General features: G+C 58.2%; 1 protein-coding gene across 1 annotated transcript; it reads left to right on the top strand.

Annotated features, from left to right (window-relative positions):
* Nucleotides 1-424: 424 nt before the first annotated feature.
* AKAP8 (A-kinase anchoring protein 8) lies at nucleotides 425-11,381 on the top strand (the record flags this gene model as incomplete). Its single annotated transcript, XM_065753939.1, is given in 11 exon segments — nucleotides 425-488; nucleotides 566-661; nucleotides 3,201-3,471; nucleotides 4,935-5,107; nucleotides 5,110-5,498; nucleotides 6,163-6,295; nucleotides 6,428-6,484; nucleotides 8,524-8,620; nucleotides 9,002-9,143; nucleotides 10,801-10,894; nucleotides 11,137-11,381. Coding segments are annotated over 11 exon segments (1,761 nt in total), but the record flags the coding sequence as incomplete, so codon positions are not given.
* Between the last annotated feature and the right edge of the window lie 1,787 nt (nucleotides 11,382-13,168).

Raw genomic sequence — 13,168 nt, 5'->3', positions numbered from 1 at the left:
TCCAACCACCAACTCATCCTGCGTTTCTCTAATCTTGAAGGACCTTTCCAACCCAACTCATTCCTTACTTCTCTACTCTTGAAGGACCTTTCCTACCCAACTCATCCTGCGTTTCTCTAATCTTGAAGGACCTTTCCAACCCAACTCATTCCTTAGTTCTCTACTCTTGAAGGACCTTTCCAACCCAACTCATTCCTTACTTCTCTACTCTTGAAGGACCTTTTCCAACCCAACTCATTCCTTAGTTCTCTAATCTTGAAGGACCTTTCCCACGTTCCCAGTGGAAAGATCTCAGCCGGGCATCATTACCTGATTGTTTCCCTCACCTCTTCGTTCTGCTTTCAGGTTACGGCTCCTGGAGCGCCGGCACGCAGGGTGAGTGGCTTCCCCTTACCTTCAAAACAACGGCACGGGGGGCCGTCTCTCACGGCTGAATCCTTCCTTCTCTCCTGCAGGTACCTATGCGGCGGGCGCGGCGAGCTGGCAAGGTGGGTGCTCCCGCGGGGCTCCCCATCCCAACGAAGCCCCCCACGCCGCCCCCTAACTGCTGCTGCTTGTGTTGTAGGCATGGCAGCCAAGGAGAATTACGAGGGCTCGTCGTGGCAGAGCTGGCAGTCCCACTACGAGAGCCCCAGGGCGGACATGGGGAAGGCTGCGCAAGGTCAGAGGTCCCTTCCGAGCCAAACCATTCTGTGACCTTCAAGGACCTTTCCAACCTAATTCTATCGTTCTGTGGTTTTGTGATTTTTAAGGACCTTTCCAACCCAATTCTATTATTCTGTGGTTCTGTGATCTTTAAGGACCCTTCCAACCCATTTCTATCGTTCTGTAGTTCTATGATCTTCAAGGACCCTTCCTGCCCAAACCACTCTTGTTCTGTGATCTTTAAGGACCCTTCCAACCCAATTCTATCATTCTGTGGTTTTGTGATTTTTAAGGACCTTTCCAACCTAATTCCATAATTTTGTGGTGCTGTGATCTATAAGGACCTTCCTACCCAAACCATTCTATTGTTCTGTGGTTCTGTGACCTTCAAGGACCCTTCCAACCCATTTTTATCATTCTATGCTTCTGTGATTTTTAAGGACCATTCCTGCCCAAACCATTCTTGTTCTGTGATCTTTAAGGACCCTTCCAACCCATTTCTATCGTTCTGTGGTTCTATGATCTTCAAGGACCCTTCCTGCCCAAACCACTCTTGTTCTGTGATCTTTAAGGACCCTTCCATCCCAATTCTATCATTCTGTGGTTCTGTGATCTTTAAGGACCCTTCCAACCCAATTCTATCATTCTGTGGTTCTGTGACCTTCAAGGACCATTCCTGCCCAAACCATTCTTGTTCTGTGATCTTTAAGGACCCTTCCAACCCATTTCTATCGTTCTGTGGTTCTATGATCTTCAAGGACCCTTCCTGCCCAAACCACTCTTGTTCTGTGATCTTTAAGGACCCTTCCAACCCAATTCTATCATTCTGTGGTTCTGTGATCTTTGAGGACCATTCCTGCCCAAACCATTCTTGTTCTGTGATCTTTAAGGACCCTTCCAACCCAATTCTATCATTCTGTGGTTCTGTGATCTTTAAGGACCCTTCCAACCCATTTCTATCATTCTGTGGTTCTGTGATCTTTGAGGACCATTCCTGCCCAAACCATTCTTGTTCTGTGATCTTTAAGGACCCTTCCAACCCATTTCTATCGTTCTGTGGTTCTGTGATCTTTAAGGACCCTTCCTGCCCAAACCACTCTTGTTCTGTGATCTTTAAGGACCCTTCCAACCCATTTCTGTCGTTCTGTGGTTCTATGATCTTCAAGGACCCTTCCTGCCCAAACCACTCTTGTTCTGTGATCTTTAAGGACCCTTCCTACTCAATTCATTCCATCGTTGTGTGATTCTTTGATCTTTAAGGACCCTTCCTGCCCAAAGAATTCTATCGTTTTATGGTTCTGTGATCTTTAAGGACTCTTCCAACCCATTTCTATCGTTCTGTGGTTCCGTGATCTTGAAGGACCCATCCAACCCAACCGTTCCACGGTTCCGTGATCTTGAAGGACCCATCCAACCCAACCGTTCCACGGTTCCGCGATCTTGAAGGACCCATCCAACCCAACCGTTCCATGGTTCCGTGATCTTGAAGGACCCATCCAACCCAACCGTTCCATGGTTCCGTGATCTTGAAGGACCCATCCAACCCAACCGTTCCATGGTTCCGTGATCTTGAAGGACCCATCCAACCCAACCGTTCCATGGTTCTATGATCTTGAAGGACCCATCCAACCCAACCGTTCCATGGTTCCGTGATCTTGAAGGACCCATCCAACCCAACCGTTCCATGGTTCCGTGATCTTGAAGGACCCATCCAACCCAACCGTTCCATGGTTCTATTATCTTGAAGGACCCATCCAACCCAACCGTTCCGTGATCTTGAAGGACCCATCCAACCCAACCGTTCCATGTTTCTGTGATCTTGAAGGACCCATCCAACCCAACCGTTCCGTGATCTTTAAGGACCCATCCAACCCAACCATTCCATGGTTCCGTGATCTTGAAGGACCCATCCAACCCAACCATTCCATGGTTCCGCGATCTTGAAGGACCCATCCAACCCAACCGTTCCATGTTTCTGTGATCTTGAAGGACCCATCCAACCCAACCGTTCCATGGTTCTGAGATCTTGAAGGACCCATCCAACCCAACTGTTCCATGTTTCTGTGATCTTGAAGGACCCATCCAACCCAACCGTTCCATGGTTCTGTGATCTAGAAGGACCCATCCAACCCAACCGTTCCATGTTTCTGTGATCTTGAAGGACCCATCCAACCCAACCGTTCCATGGTTCTGAGATCTTGAAGGACCCATCCAACCCAACCGTTCCATGTTTCTGTGATCTTGAAGGACCCATCCAACCCAACCGTTCCGTGATCTTGAAGGACCCATCCAACCCAACCATTCCATGGTTCCGTGATCTTGAAGGACCCATCCAACCCAACCGTTCCGCGATCTTGAAGGACCCATCCAACCCAACCGTTCCATGTTTCTGTGATCTTGAAGGACCCATCCAACCCAACCGTTCCATGGTTCCGTGATCTTTAAGGACCCATCCAACCCCACCACTCCCTCATCCCCTCACTCCGACCCCCAACCCCCCCCCAGACCCCACCCTCTTCACGCCACCGCCTTCACCCCCCTTCCCCTCCCTCCAGGCTACGAAGGTTACGACTACTACAGCTCCTCGAGCACGGCCTCCGGCACGGCCGCCACCTACAGCTACGGCCCCACCGCCCCCCCCAGCTCCTGGGACACCCCCAAAGCCCCCGAGCTGCCCCTCGGCGACGTGGCCATCGCCTCCTACAGCAGCGAGCCCGCTCCCAGCGACAACTCCGACTCCATCATCGCCAAGATCAACCAGCGCCTCGACATGCTGTCCAAGGAGGGCAGCGGCGGGGCCGGGGAGGGCGCGGAGGAGCAGGAGAGGTGCGTGTGCTGTTGTGCTCGGGTCGCTGACTGTGAAAGGGGCAGGTTTTGCTCTCGGGGGGGGGGTTTAATTTCAGGTGGGGTCGGCGTAGTTGTGTTCGTCCCGTGGTTAACGGGTCGGTCGGAGCTGCCTGGGTGGCAGAGCGATGTAACCATGAGATCAGAGTTTGGTTTTGTTGGTTGGGGTTTTTTTTTGGGGGGGGGGGCTCTTTCTTGCTTGTGAGTTTTGAGGTTTTTTGCCGGTGGGTTTCGGAGCTGTCCTGTTGCTGCTGGAGCCCTTTTTCCCGTGCACCGAGTTTCCCCAAACCCCTCTTCCTCTGCAGCTCTTCCTCCTGGAGGCTCTGCTGCTCGGGTTTGCTGTGCCAGATCACTGCGGTGCGGGGACCCCACAGGCGGACACACACACCCCCTATTTACCATCCCGCTCCACCTTGTTGCTTAGGATCACTCTGATTGTACCACGTCCTGGTACACCCACCCTACAACCAGACACACACACCCTACTAACAACCCTCTTCCATCTCTCTACCCAGGATCACTCTGACTGACATACCCAGGTACACTCACCCTACAACAGACACAGTAACCCTACTAACAATTCTCTTCCATCTTTCTGCTTAGGATCACTCTGATTGTACCACGTCCTGGTACACCCACCCTACAACCAGACACAGTAACCCTACTAACCATCTCTCTACCCAGGATCACTCTGACTGACACACCCAGGCACTCACACCCTACACCAGACACACACACACCCTACTAACAACCCTCTTCCATCTTTCTACCCAGGATCACTCTGATTGTACCACGTCCAGGTACACCCACCCTACAACCAGACACAGTAACCCTACTAACAACCCTCTTCCATCTCTCTACCCAGGATCACTCTGACTGACACACCCAGACACACACACCCTACACCAGACACACACACCCTATTAACAACCCTCTTCCATCTTTCTACCCAGGATCAGTGGGATTGTACCATGTCCTGGTACACCCACCCTACAACCAGACACACACACACCCTATTAACAACCCTCTTCCATTTTCCTACCCAGGATCACTCTGATTGTGACACATCCTGGTACACTCACCCTACAACAGACACGGTAACCCTACTAACAACCCTCTTCCATCTCTCTACCCAGGATCACTCTGACTGACACACCCAGACACACCCACCCTACACCAGACACACACACCCTACTAACAACCCTCTTCCATTTTCCTACCCAGGATCAGTGGGATTGTGGCACACCCAGACACACCCACCCTACAACCAGACACACGCACACCCTACTAACAACCCTCTTCCATTTTCCTACCCCGGATCACTCTGGTTGTACCACACCCAAACTCGGTGTCCCCCCCCGGTCCCCCCGTCCCTCTCTGGCCCCCCAAACCCCACAGCCCCGTGTCGCTCCGTTGCCCCTCTCACCCCTCCCCTCTCCTCCCAGCTCCTTCAGGTTCGACTCCTTCGACTCCTACGACTCCCGCTCCTCCGTCCCCGACCGCGACGCCTTCCGCTCCCCCTACGACTACGAATCCATCCCCGACCGCTCCGATTCCTTCGGGACCCACATGGACGGCGGTCGGGACCGGACCCGAAGCGGCACTTATGGGGGCGGCGCGGGGGCCGGGCCCACAACCGCCCGCAGAACCGGGGCCGGCCCAACGCTTACGGCCGCCCCGAGCACGTGGTGCCCTCGTCCAGCTCCGAGCGGCTCTCGGCGCGCTGGAACGAGCTCAACTACATGGGGGGCCGAGCTGGGGGTCCCAACCGCCTCCCCTCGCTCTTCTCCCAAACCCCCGGCCCCGAATACGGCGACTACGGGGATTACGGCGACTACGGCGGCTACGGGAATTACGGCGATTACGGAGATTACGGAGACTACGGCGCCGTGGAGATGTCGGGAATGGGAATGGGGCGCTACGGGAACGCGCCCTATGGGTACGGATTGGGGCGGCAGCGCGGCCAGGAGAGGATGGGCAGCGCAACGTGGCACGGGAGCGTGCTGGGGGTAAGCGGCCCTGGGGGCGGCTGGCGCGGTCCTGCTGAGTTTTACTCACCTTTAAGGACCCGAACGCGCAGCGGGGATAAAGGGTTCCCCTTCCCGGTGGGGTCAGTGTGGCTGTGGGGCAGACAGAAATGATGTGGGGTCGCGTAGGTGTGCTCAGCCTGGCTGTGGGGCCAGCAGCAGAGCCTTGGGAGAGGCCTACGGGGTCACCTGGGCTATAGGGCTCTGGATAGAAGCCTATAGGGTCACCTGGGCTATAGGGCTCTGGATAGAAGTCTATAGGGTCACCTGGGCTATAGGGCTCTGGATAGAAGCCTATAGGGTCACCTGGGCTATAGGGCCAGCAGCAGAGCCTTGGGAGAGGCCTACGGGGGTCACCTGGGCTATAGGGCTCTGGATCAGAGTCCATAGGGTCCCTTGAGCTATAGGGCTCTGGATAAGAGCCTATAGGGTCCCTTGAGCTATAGGGCTCTGGATAAGCGCCCATAGGGTCCCTTGAGCTATAGGGCTCTGGATAAGCGCCCATAGGGTCCCTTGAGCTATAGGGCTCTGGATAAGCGCCCATAGGGTCCCTTGAGCTATAGGGCTCTGGATAAGCGCCCATAGGGTCCCTTGAGCTATAGGGCCCCCCCTCGGTCCACGCCCTGACCCCTTCCTCCCTCCGTAGCCCAAGAGGAGGGGCCCCCGCCACCGCTCCGTGCTGCGCTCCGAGGCCGATGGGGGCCGGAAGCGGAAGCAGTCGCAGAGCGGCGACGAACCCGACAGCAAGCAGGCCAAGAGCGACAGCGACGGCTCCGACAACGGTAGCCCCCCCCGATCGGGGTTTCGTGTTTTTTGGGGGGTTCGTTGGGGGGGGGGGATGTGGGGGGGGGGGGGTCGCGTCCTCGTGGGCCGCGGTGTCCGATTTTCAGCGGCCCTGAGCTGCGTTCTCTCGCCCGCCGCAGATGAGGGCGACGCGGAGGAGAAGTCGGGGGACGAAGGCGACCGAGGTGTAAGTGTCACCTCGTTATTGGGGGGGGCCTCGTTAGGGCTTAATTCCAATCAGGGGAGGGGTTTTTGCTCCCCACGCTGTTCCCAGTTTTGTAAGGATCAGTTTGGGGTCTGTGTGGGTCGGTCTGGGGTCTGTGAGGATCAGTTTGGGGTCTGTGAAGATGACTTTGGGGTTTGAGGATCAGTTTGGGGTCTGTGAGGATCAGTTTGGGGTCTGTAAGGATCACTTTGGGGTCTCTGAGGATCAGTTTGGGTTCTGTGAGGATCACTTTGGGGTTTGAGGATCACTTTGGGGTCTGTGAGGATCACTTTGGGGTCTCTGAGGATCACTTTGGGGTTTGAGGATCCCTTTGGGGTCTGTGAGGATCCCCTTGGGGTTTGTGAGGATCACTTTGGGGTCTGTGAAGATCACTTTGGGGTTTGAGGATCACTGGGGTCTGTGAGGATCACTTTGGGGTCTGTAAGGATCACTTTGGGGTTTGAGGATCACTTTGGGGTCTGTGAGGATCACTTTGGGGTTTGAGGATCACTGGGGTCTGTAAGGATCACTTTGGGGTTTGAGGATCACTTTGGGGTCTGTGAGGATCACTTTGGGGTTTGAGGATCACTTTGGGGTCTGTGAGGATCAGTTTGGGGTTTGAGGATCACTTTGGGGTCTCTGAGGATCCCTTTGGGGTCTGTGAGGATCCCTTTGGGGTTTGAGGATCCCTTTGGGGTCTGTGAGGATCACTTTGGGGTTTGAGGATCACTTTGGGCTTTGAGGATCAGTTTGGGGTCTGTGTGGGTCGGTCTGGGGTCTGTGAGGATCCCTTTGGGGTCTGTGAGGATCACTTTGGGGTTTGAGGATCACTTTGGGATCTCTGAGGATCACTTTGGGGTCTGTAAGGATCACTTTGGGGTCTGTGTGGGTCGGTCTGGGGTCTGTGAGGATCACTTTGGGGTCTGTGAGGATCAGTTTGGGGGTCTGTGAGGATCACAGTGCTTTTTTGGGGGGTGGGGGGGGAAGGGGAAACGCTCCGATCGCAGCGGTTTGAAATCCCCCTCGTGTCGTCTCTGTGTTTTGCAGGAGGATGGCAGCTGCGGCAGTGCTGGAGGGAGACCCCGCCCCCTCGACACCCACGGGTGGAGACCCCCGCCCCCTCGACACCCACGGGTGGAGACCCCCGCCCCCTTGGCACCCACGGGTGGAGACCCCCGCCCCCTCGGCACCCACGGGTGGAGACCCCCCCCACCTCGGCACCCACGGGTGGAGACCCCCGCCCCCTCGGCACCCACGGGTGGAGACCCCCGCCCCCTTGGCACCCACGGGGGGAGACCCCCCCCACCTTAGCACCCACGGGGGGGAGACCCCCGCCCCCTTGGCACCCACGGGTGGAGACCCCCCCCACCTTGGCACCCACGGGTGGAGACCCCCGCCCCCCTCGACACCCACGGGTGGAGACCCCCGCCCCCTCGACACCCACGGGTGGAGACCCCCCCACCTCGACACCCACGGGTGGAGACCCCCCCACCTCGACACCCACGGGTGGAGACCCCCCCACCTCGACACCCACGGATGGAGACCCCCCCACCTCGACACCCACGGGTGGAGACCCCCCGCCCCCTTGGCACCCACGGGTGGAGACCCCCGCCCCCTTGACACCCACAGGTGGAGACCCCCGCCCCCTTGGCACCCACGGGTGGAGACCCCCGCCCCCTTGGCACCCACGGGTGGAGACCCCTCCCACCTTGGCACCCACGGGTGGAGACCCCCGCCCCCTTGGCACCCACGGGTGGAGACCCCTCCCACCTTGGCACCCACGGGTGGAGACCCCCGCCCCCTTGACACCCACGGGTGGAGACCCCCGCCCCCTTGGCACCCACGGGTGGAGATCCCCGCCCCCCTCGGCACCCACGGGTGGAGACCCCCGCCCCCTCGGCACCCACGGGTGGAGACCCCCGCCCCCCTCGGCACCCACGGGTGGAGACCCCCGCCCCCTCGGCACCCACGGGTGCGATGCTGAGCAAATCCTCATTTTCTCATTTTCCCTCCCCCCAGCGTCCGGTGATGGCTACGAGGATGATGATGAGGAGATGAAGAAGAAGAGGGAGAAGCAGAGGAGGAGGGACAGGATGCGTGACCGTGCCATGGACCGGTGAGCAGCGGCCGCTCCGTGGCTGCCTGGGGGCGACCCCCCCCAAACAGCGCTGATTTTTGGGGTCCCGAAAGCCCAGAGCAGGGACGTTGGTTCCCTTTTTGCTTTTCTATCTGACGTTGGGTTCCCGTGCGGGGCGATTCCCGCCGCGTTTGGGGTTTTTTGTGTCCCCTCTGCGGTGGCACCGCTGTCCCGCGGAGGAAGCCCCCGTGGCTGACGCAGGGGGGGCGCTACGAAATCCAACTGCGGGCTTTGAAAACCCGAAAGGCCCCGAAGGAAAAACCGGAAACGGCAGCCCCGCTCCCTCCGACGTCACCCCGAAAGTTCAGCCGCTTCCTGACCCCGCTCGCTCCTCCTTTGCCCTTCCCCCCCCCGTTTCAGGATCCAGTTCGCCTGCTCCGTCTGCAAATTCCGCAGCTTTGAGGAAGAGGAGATCCAGAAACACCTCCAGAGCAAATTCCACAAGGAGACGCTGCGCTACATCGGCACCAAGCTCCCCGACAAGACCGTGGAGTTCCTGCAGGTCCGCATCCCTCCCGCGTCGCTCCGGGGTCTGCGTGGGGCGGTCTGGGGTCTGCGTGGGGCGGTCTGGGGTCTGTGAGGATCACTTTGGGGTCTGTGAGGATCACTTTGGGGTCTGCGTGGGGCGGTCTGGGGTCTGCGTGGGGCGGTCTGGGGTCTGTGAGGATCACTTTGGGGTCTGTGAGGATCACTTTGGGGTCTGCGTGGGGCGGTCTGGGGTCTGCGTGGGGCGGTCTGGGGTCTGTGAGGATCACTTTGGGGTCTGTGAGGATCACTTTGGGGTCTGCGTGGGGCGGTCTGGGGTCTGCGTGGGGCGGTCTGGGGTCTGCGTGGGGCGGTCTGGGGTCTGCGTGGGTCGGTCTGGGGTCTGTGTGGGTCGGTCTGGGGTCTGTGTGGGGCGGTCTGGGGTCTGCGTGGGGCGGTCTGGGGTCTGCGTGGGTCGGTCTGGGGTCTGCGTGGGGCAGTCAGGGGTCTGCGTGGGTCGGTCTGGGGTCTGCGTGGGTCGGTCTGGGGTCTGTGTGGGGCGGTCTGGGGTCTGTGTGGGGCGGTCAGGGGTCTGTGAGGGGCGGTCTGGGGTCTGCGTGGGTCGGTCTGGGGTCTGTGAGGATCACTTTGGGGTCTGAGGATCACTTTGGGGTCTGTGTGGGTCACTTTGGGGTTTGAGGATCACTTTGGGGTCTGTAAGGATTACTTTGGAGTCTGTGAGGATCACTTTGGGGTCTGTGTGGGTCACTTTGGGGTCTGAGGATCACTTTGGGGTCTGAGGATCACTTTGGGGTCTGTGTGGGTCACTTTGGGGTTTGAGGATCACTTTGGGGTCTGCGTGGGTCGGTCTGGGGTCTGTGAGGATCACTTTGGGGTCTGTAAGGATCACTTTGGGGTCTGAGGATCACTTTGGGGTCTGTGAGGATCAGTTTGGGGTCTGCGTGGGTCGGTCTGGGTTCTGCGTGGGTTGGTCTGGGGTCTGCGTGGGTCACTTTGGAGTCTGTGAGGATCACTTTGGGGTCTGTGAGGATCAGTTTGGGGTCTGAGGATCACTTTGGGGTCTGTAAGGATTACTTTGGGGTCTGTGAGGATCACTTTGGGGTCTGTAAGGATTACTTTGGGGTCTGTGAGGATCACTTTGGGGTCTGTGAGGATCAGTTTGGGGTCTGTGAGGATCAGTTTGGGGTCTGTGAGGATCAGTTTGGGGTTTGTAAGGGTCCCTTTGGGGTCTGTGTGGGTCGGTCTGGGGTCTGTGAGGATCACTTTGGGGTTTGAGGATCACTTTGGGGTCTCTGAGGATCACTTTGGGCTTTTGAGGATCACTTTGGGGTCTGAGGATCCCTTTGGGGTCTGTGAGGATCCCTTTGGGGTCTGTGAGGATCCCTTGGGCTCTGTGAGGCGCATCCCGTGTCCCGTTGGCTCTCAGGGCGTCGCTCGGGGTCGGTGCCCGTCGTCCCGGTCGCTTCCCCTCGCGTCGCGGCGTTGGTGCCGCTGTCGGCGTTGGTGCCGCTGTCGGTGGTGGTGCCGCTGTCGGTGGTGGTGCCGCTGTCGGTGTTGGTGCCGCTGTCGGCGGTGGTGCCGCTGTCGGCGTTGGTGCCGCTGTCGGCGGTGGAGCCGCTGCTGCCCGGCGCTGAGCGCTCACGGCGCCGTGCGGTGGCCGTTGTCCTCCGCAGGAGTACATCATCAACCGGAACCGGAAGATCGAGAAGCGTCGGCAGGAGCTGACGGAGAAGGAGGGCGCGAAGCAGAAGCCGGATCCCTTCAAGGGTGAGGGGCGTCACCCCGCGGATCCGGGGGGTGGATTTGGGGTCTGGGGCAGAGCTGGGGGTCCCGCGTGGCTTCGGTGCCCCTTTTTGCGTAGAGGAAATGGCTGTGGGGAGGGGATGTCTGCCTCATCTGTGCTTCCTCTAGCAGCGGACCCGCGAGGCTCCCTATAAAAAGGGGGCAGACCACCCCATCCCCCCCCCCCCGCCCCCCAACTTTTGCCCATCGCGTTCCCGTTCCCGCAGGCATTGGCCAGGAGCACTTCTTTAAGAAGATCGAGGCTGCTCACTGCTTGGCCTGTGACATGCTGATCCCTGCCCAGAACCACCTCCTGCAGCGGCACCTGCGCTCCACGGAGCACAACCGCAACCGCAGAGTAAGCAGCGCTGCCTCTTCCTCCTCCTCCTCCTCCTCCTCCTCGCCCTTCGTCTCCGGGCGGGATCCTCCTCCTCCCGTTCAGTCTCCAAATCTGCGTTCGCTGGAATTCTGACTGACTTCACATTGCTTTGGAGGGCATTTGGATGGAAGGTGGTGGTGTCTCAATGGGCCTTCAGAAACGGGGCGGGGCGGGTTCCCCAAGTGGAAGGGTATCCCAGAGTGAGCTGAGCCGTCAGGGTCCTTGAAGATCACAGAAGGATGGAATGATTGGGTCGGAAGGGTCCTTAAACATCGCCGAACCGCAGTGGTTGGGCTGGGGGAGGTCCAGAGGTTCCACTTCCAACCTGCCAACAGTTCTGGGACTTGTAAAAGAAACGCAACAGCTTGAGCCCAACTCTGACCTTCTTCAAGTTAGGTTCCCCTCTCTGACGTGGGTTGGGGTCCCTCTCCCCTGTGGGTCCCCCTCTCCGGCCTTCGTTGGGGTCTCTCCTCCAGTCTGGGTTCAGTGTTTGGCGGCATCCCTTCTCTGAGCTTGGTTGGGTGTTCCTGTCTGATGTCCATTGGGTTCTCCTCTCCGACGTTGGTTGGATTCCCTATTCCAGTGTTGGTTCCCTCTGACACGGGTTGGGTCCCCAACATCGGTTGGGTTCCCCTCCAACATTCCTTGGTTTCCCTCTCCAATGTGGGCTCCCCTTTCTGACACGGGTTGGGTCCCCAACATCGGTTGGGTTCCCCTCCAACATTCCTTGGTTTCCCTCTCCACTGTGGGTTCCCCTTTCTGACACGGGTCGGGTCCCCAACGTCGGTTGGGTTCCCCTCCAACATTCCTTGGTTTCCCTCTCCACTGTGGGTTCCCCTCTCTGACACGGGTTGGGTCCCCAACATCGGTTGGGTTCCCCTCCAACATTCCTTGGTTTCCCTCTCCACTGTGGGTTCCCCTTTGTGATGTGGGTCGGGATCTCCTCTCCGATGGTCGCTCCCTTCTCTTCTGCTGTAGGGTTTCCTCTCCGACGTTGGTTGGGTTCCCACCTCCAACATCGGTTGGGTTCCCACCTCTGGCAAAGTTGGGTTCCCTTTTCCAGCATCAGTTCCCTCTCTGACACGGGTTGGGTCCCCAACATCAGTTGGGTTCCCCTCCAACATTTCTTGGTTTCCCTCTCCAATGTGGGTTCCCCTTTCTGACATGGGTTGGGTCCCCAACATCGGTTGGGTTCCCCTCCAACATTTCTTGGTTTCCCTCTCCACTGTGGGTTCCCCTCTCTGACACGGGTTGGGTCCCCAACATCGGTTGGGTTCCCCTCCAACATTCCTTGGTTTCCCTCTCCAATGTGGGTTCCCCTTTCTGACATGGGTCGGGTCCCCAACATCGGTTGGGTTCCCCTCCAACATTCCTTGGTTTCCCTCTCCGCTGTGGGTTCCCCTTTGTGACGTGGGTCGGGATCTCCTCTCCGATGGTCGCTCCCTTCTCTTCTGCTGTAGGGTTTCCTCTCCGTCGTTGGTTGGGTTCCCACCTCCAACATCGGTTGGGTTCCCATCTCTGACAAAGTTGGGTTCCCTTTTCCAGCATCACTTCCCTCTGACACGGGTTGGGTCCCCAACATTGGTTGGGCTCCCCTCCAACATTCCTTGGTTTCCCTCTCCAATGTGGGTTCCCCTTTGTGACGTGGGTTGGGATCTCCTCTCCGATGGTCGTTGTGTTCCCTTCTCTTCTGCTGTAGTTTCCTCTCCGACGTTGGTTGGGTTCCCATCTCTGACAAAGTTGGGTTCCCTTTTCCAGCATCAGTTCCCACTGACGTGGGTCGGGTCCCCAACATCGGTTGGGTTCCCCTCCAACATTCCTTGGTTTCCCTCTCCAATCTGGTTTCCCCTTTGTGACGTGGGTTGGGATCTCCTCTCCGA

This window comes from Cyrtonyx montezumae, unplaced genomic scaffold, assembly GCF_038088225.1.
Source record: "Cyrtonyx montezumae isolate F1298 unplaced genomic scaffold, pur_monq_1.0 scaffold_86, whole genome shotgun sequence".
NCBI classification, from domain to species: Eukaryota; Metazoa; Chordata; class Aves; order Galliformes; family Odontophoridae; genus Cyrtonyx; species Cyrtonyx montezumae.
Note: the sequence above shows the minus strand (reverse complement) of the source record. Positions and strands in the feature narration are given on the sequence as shown.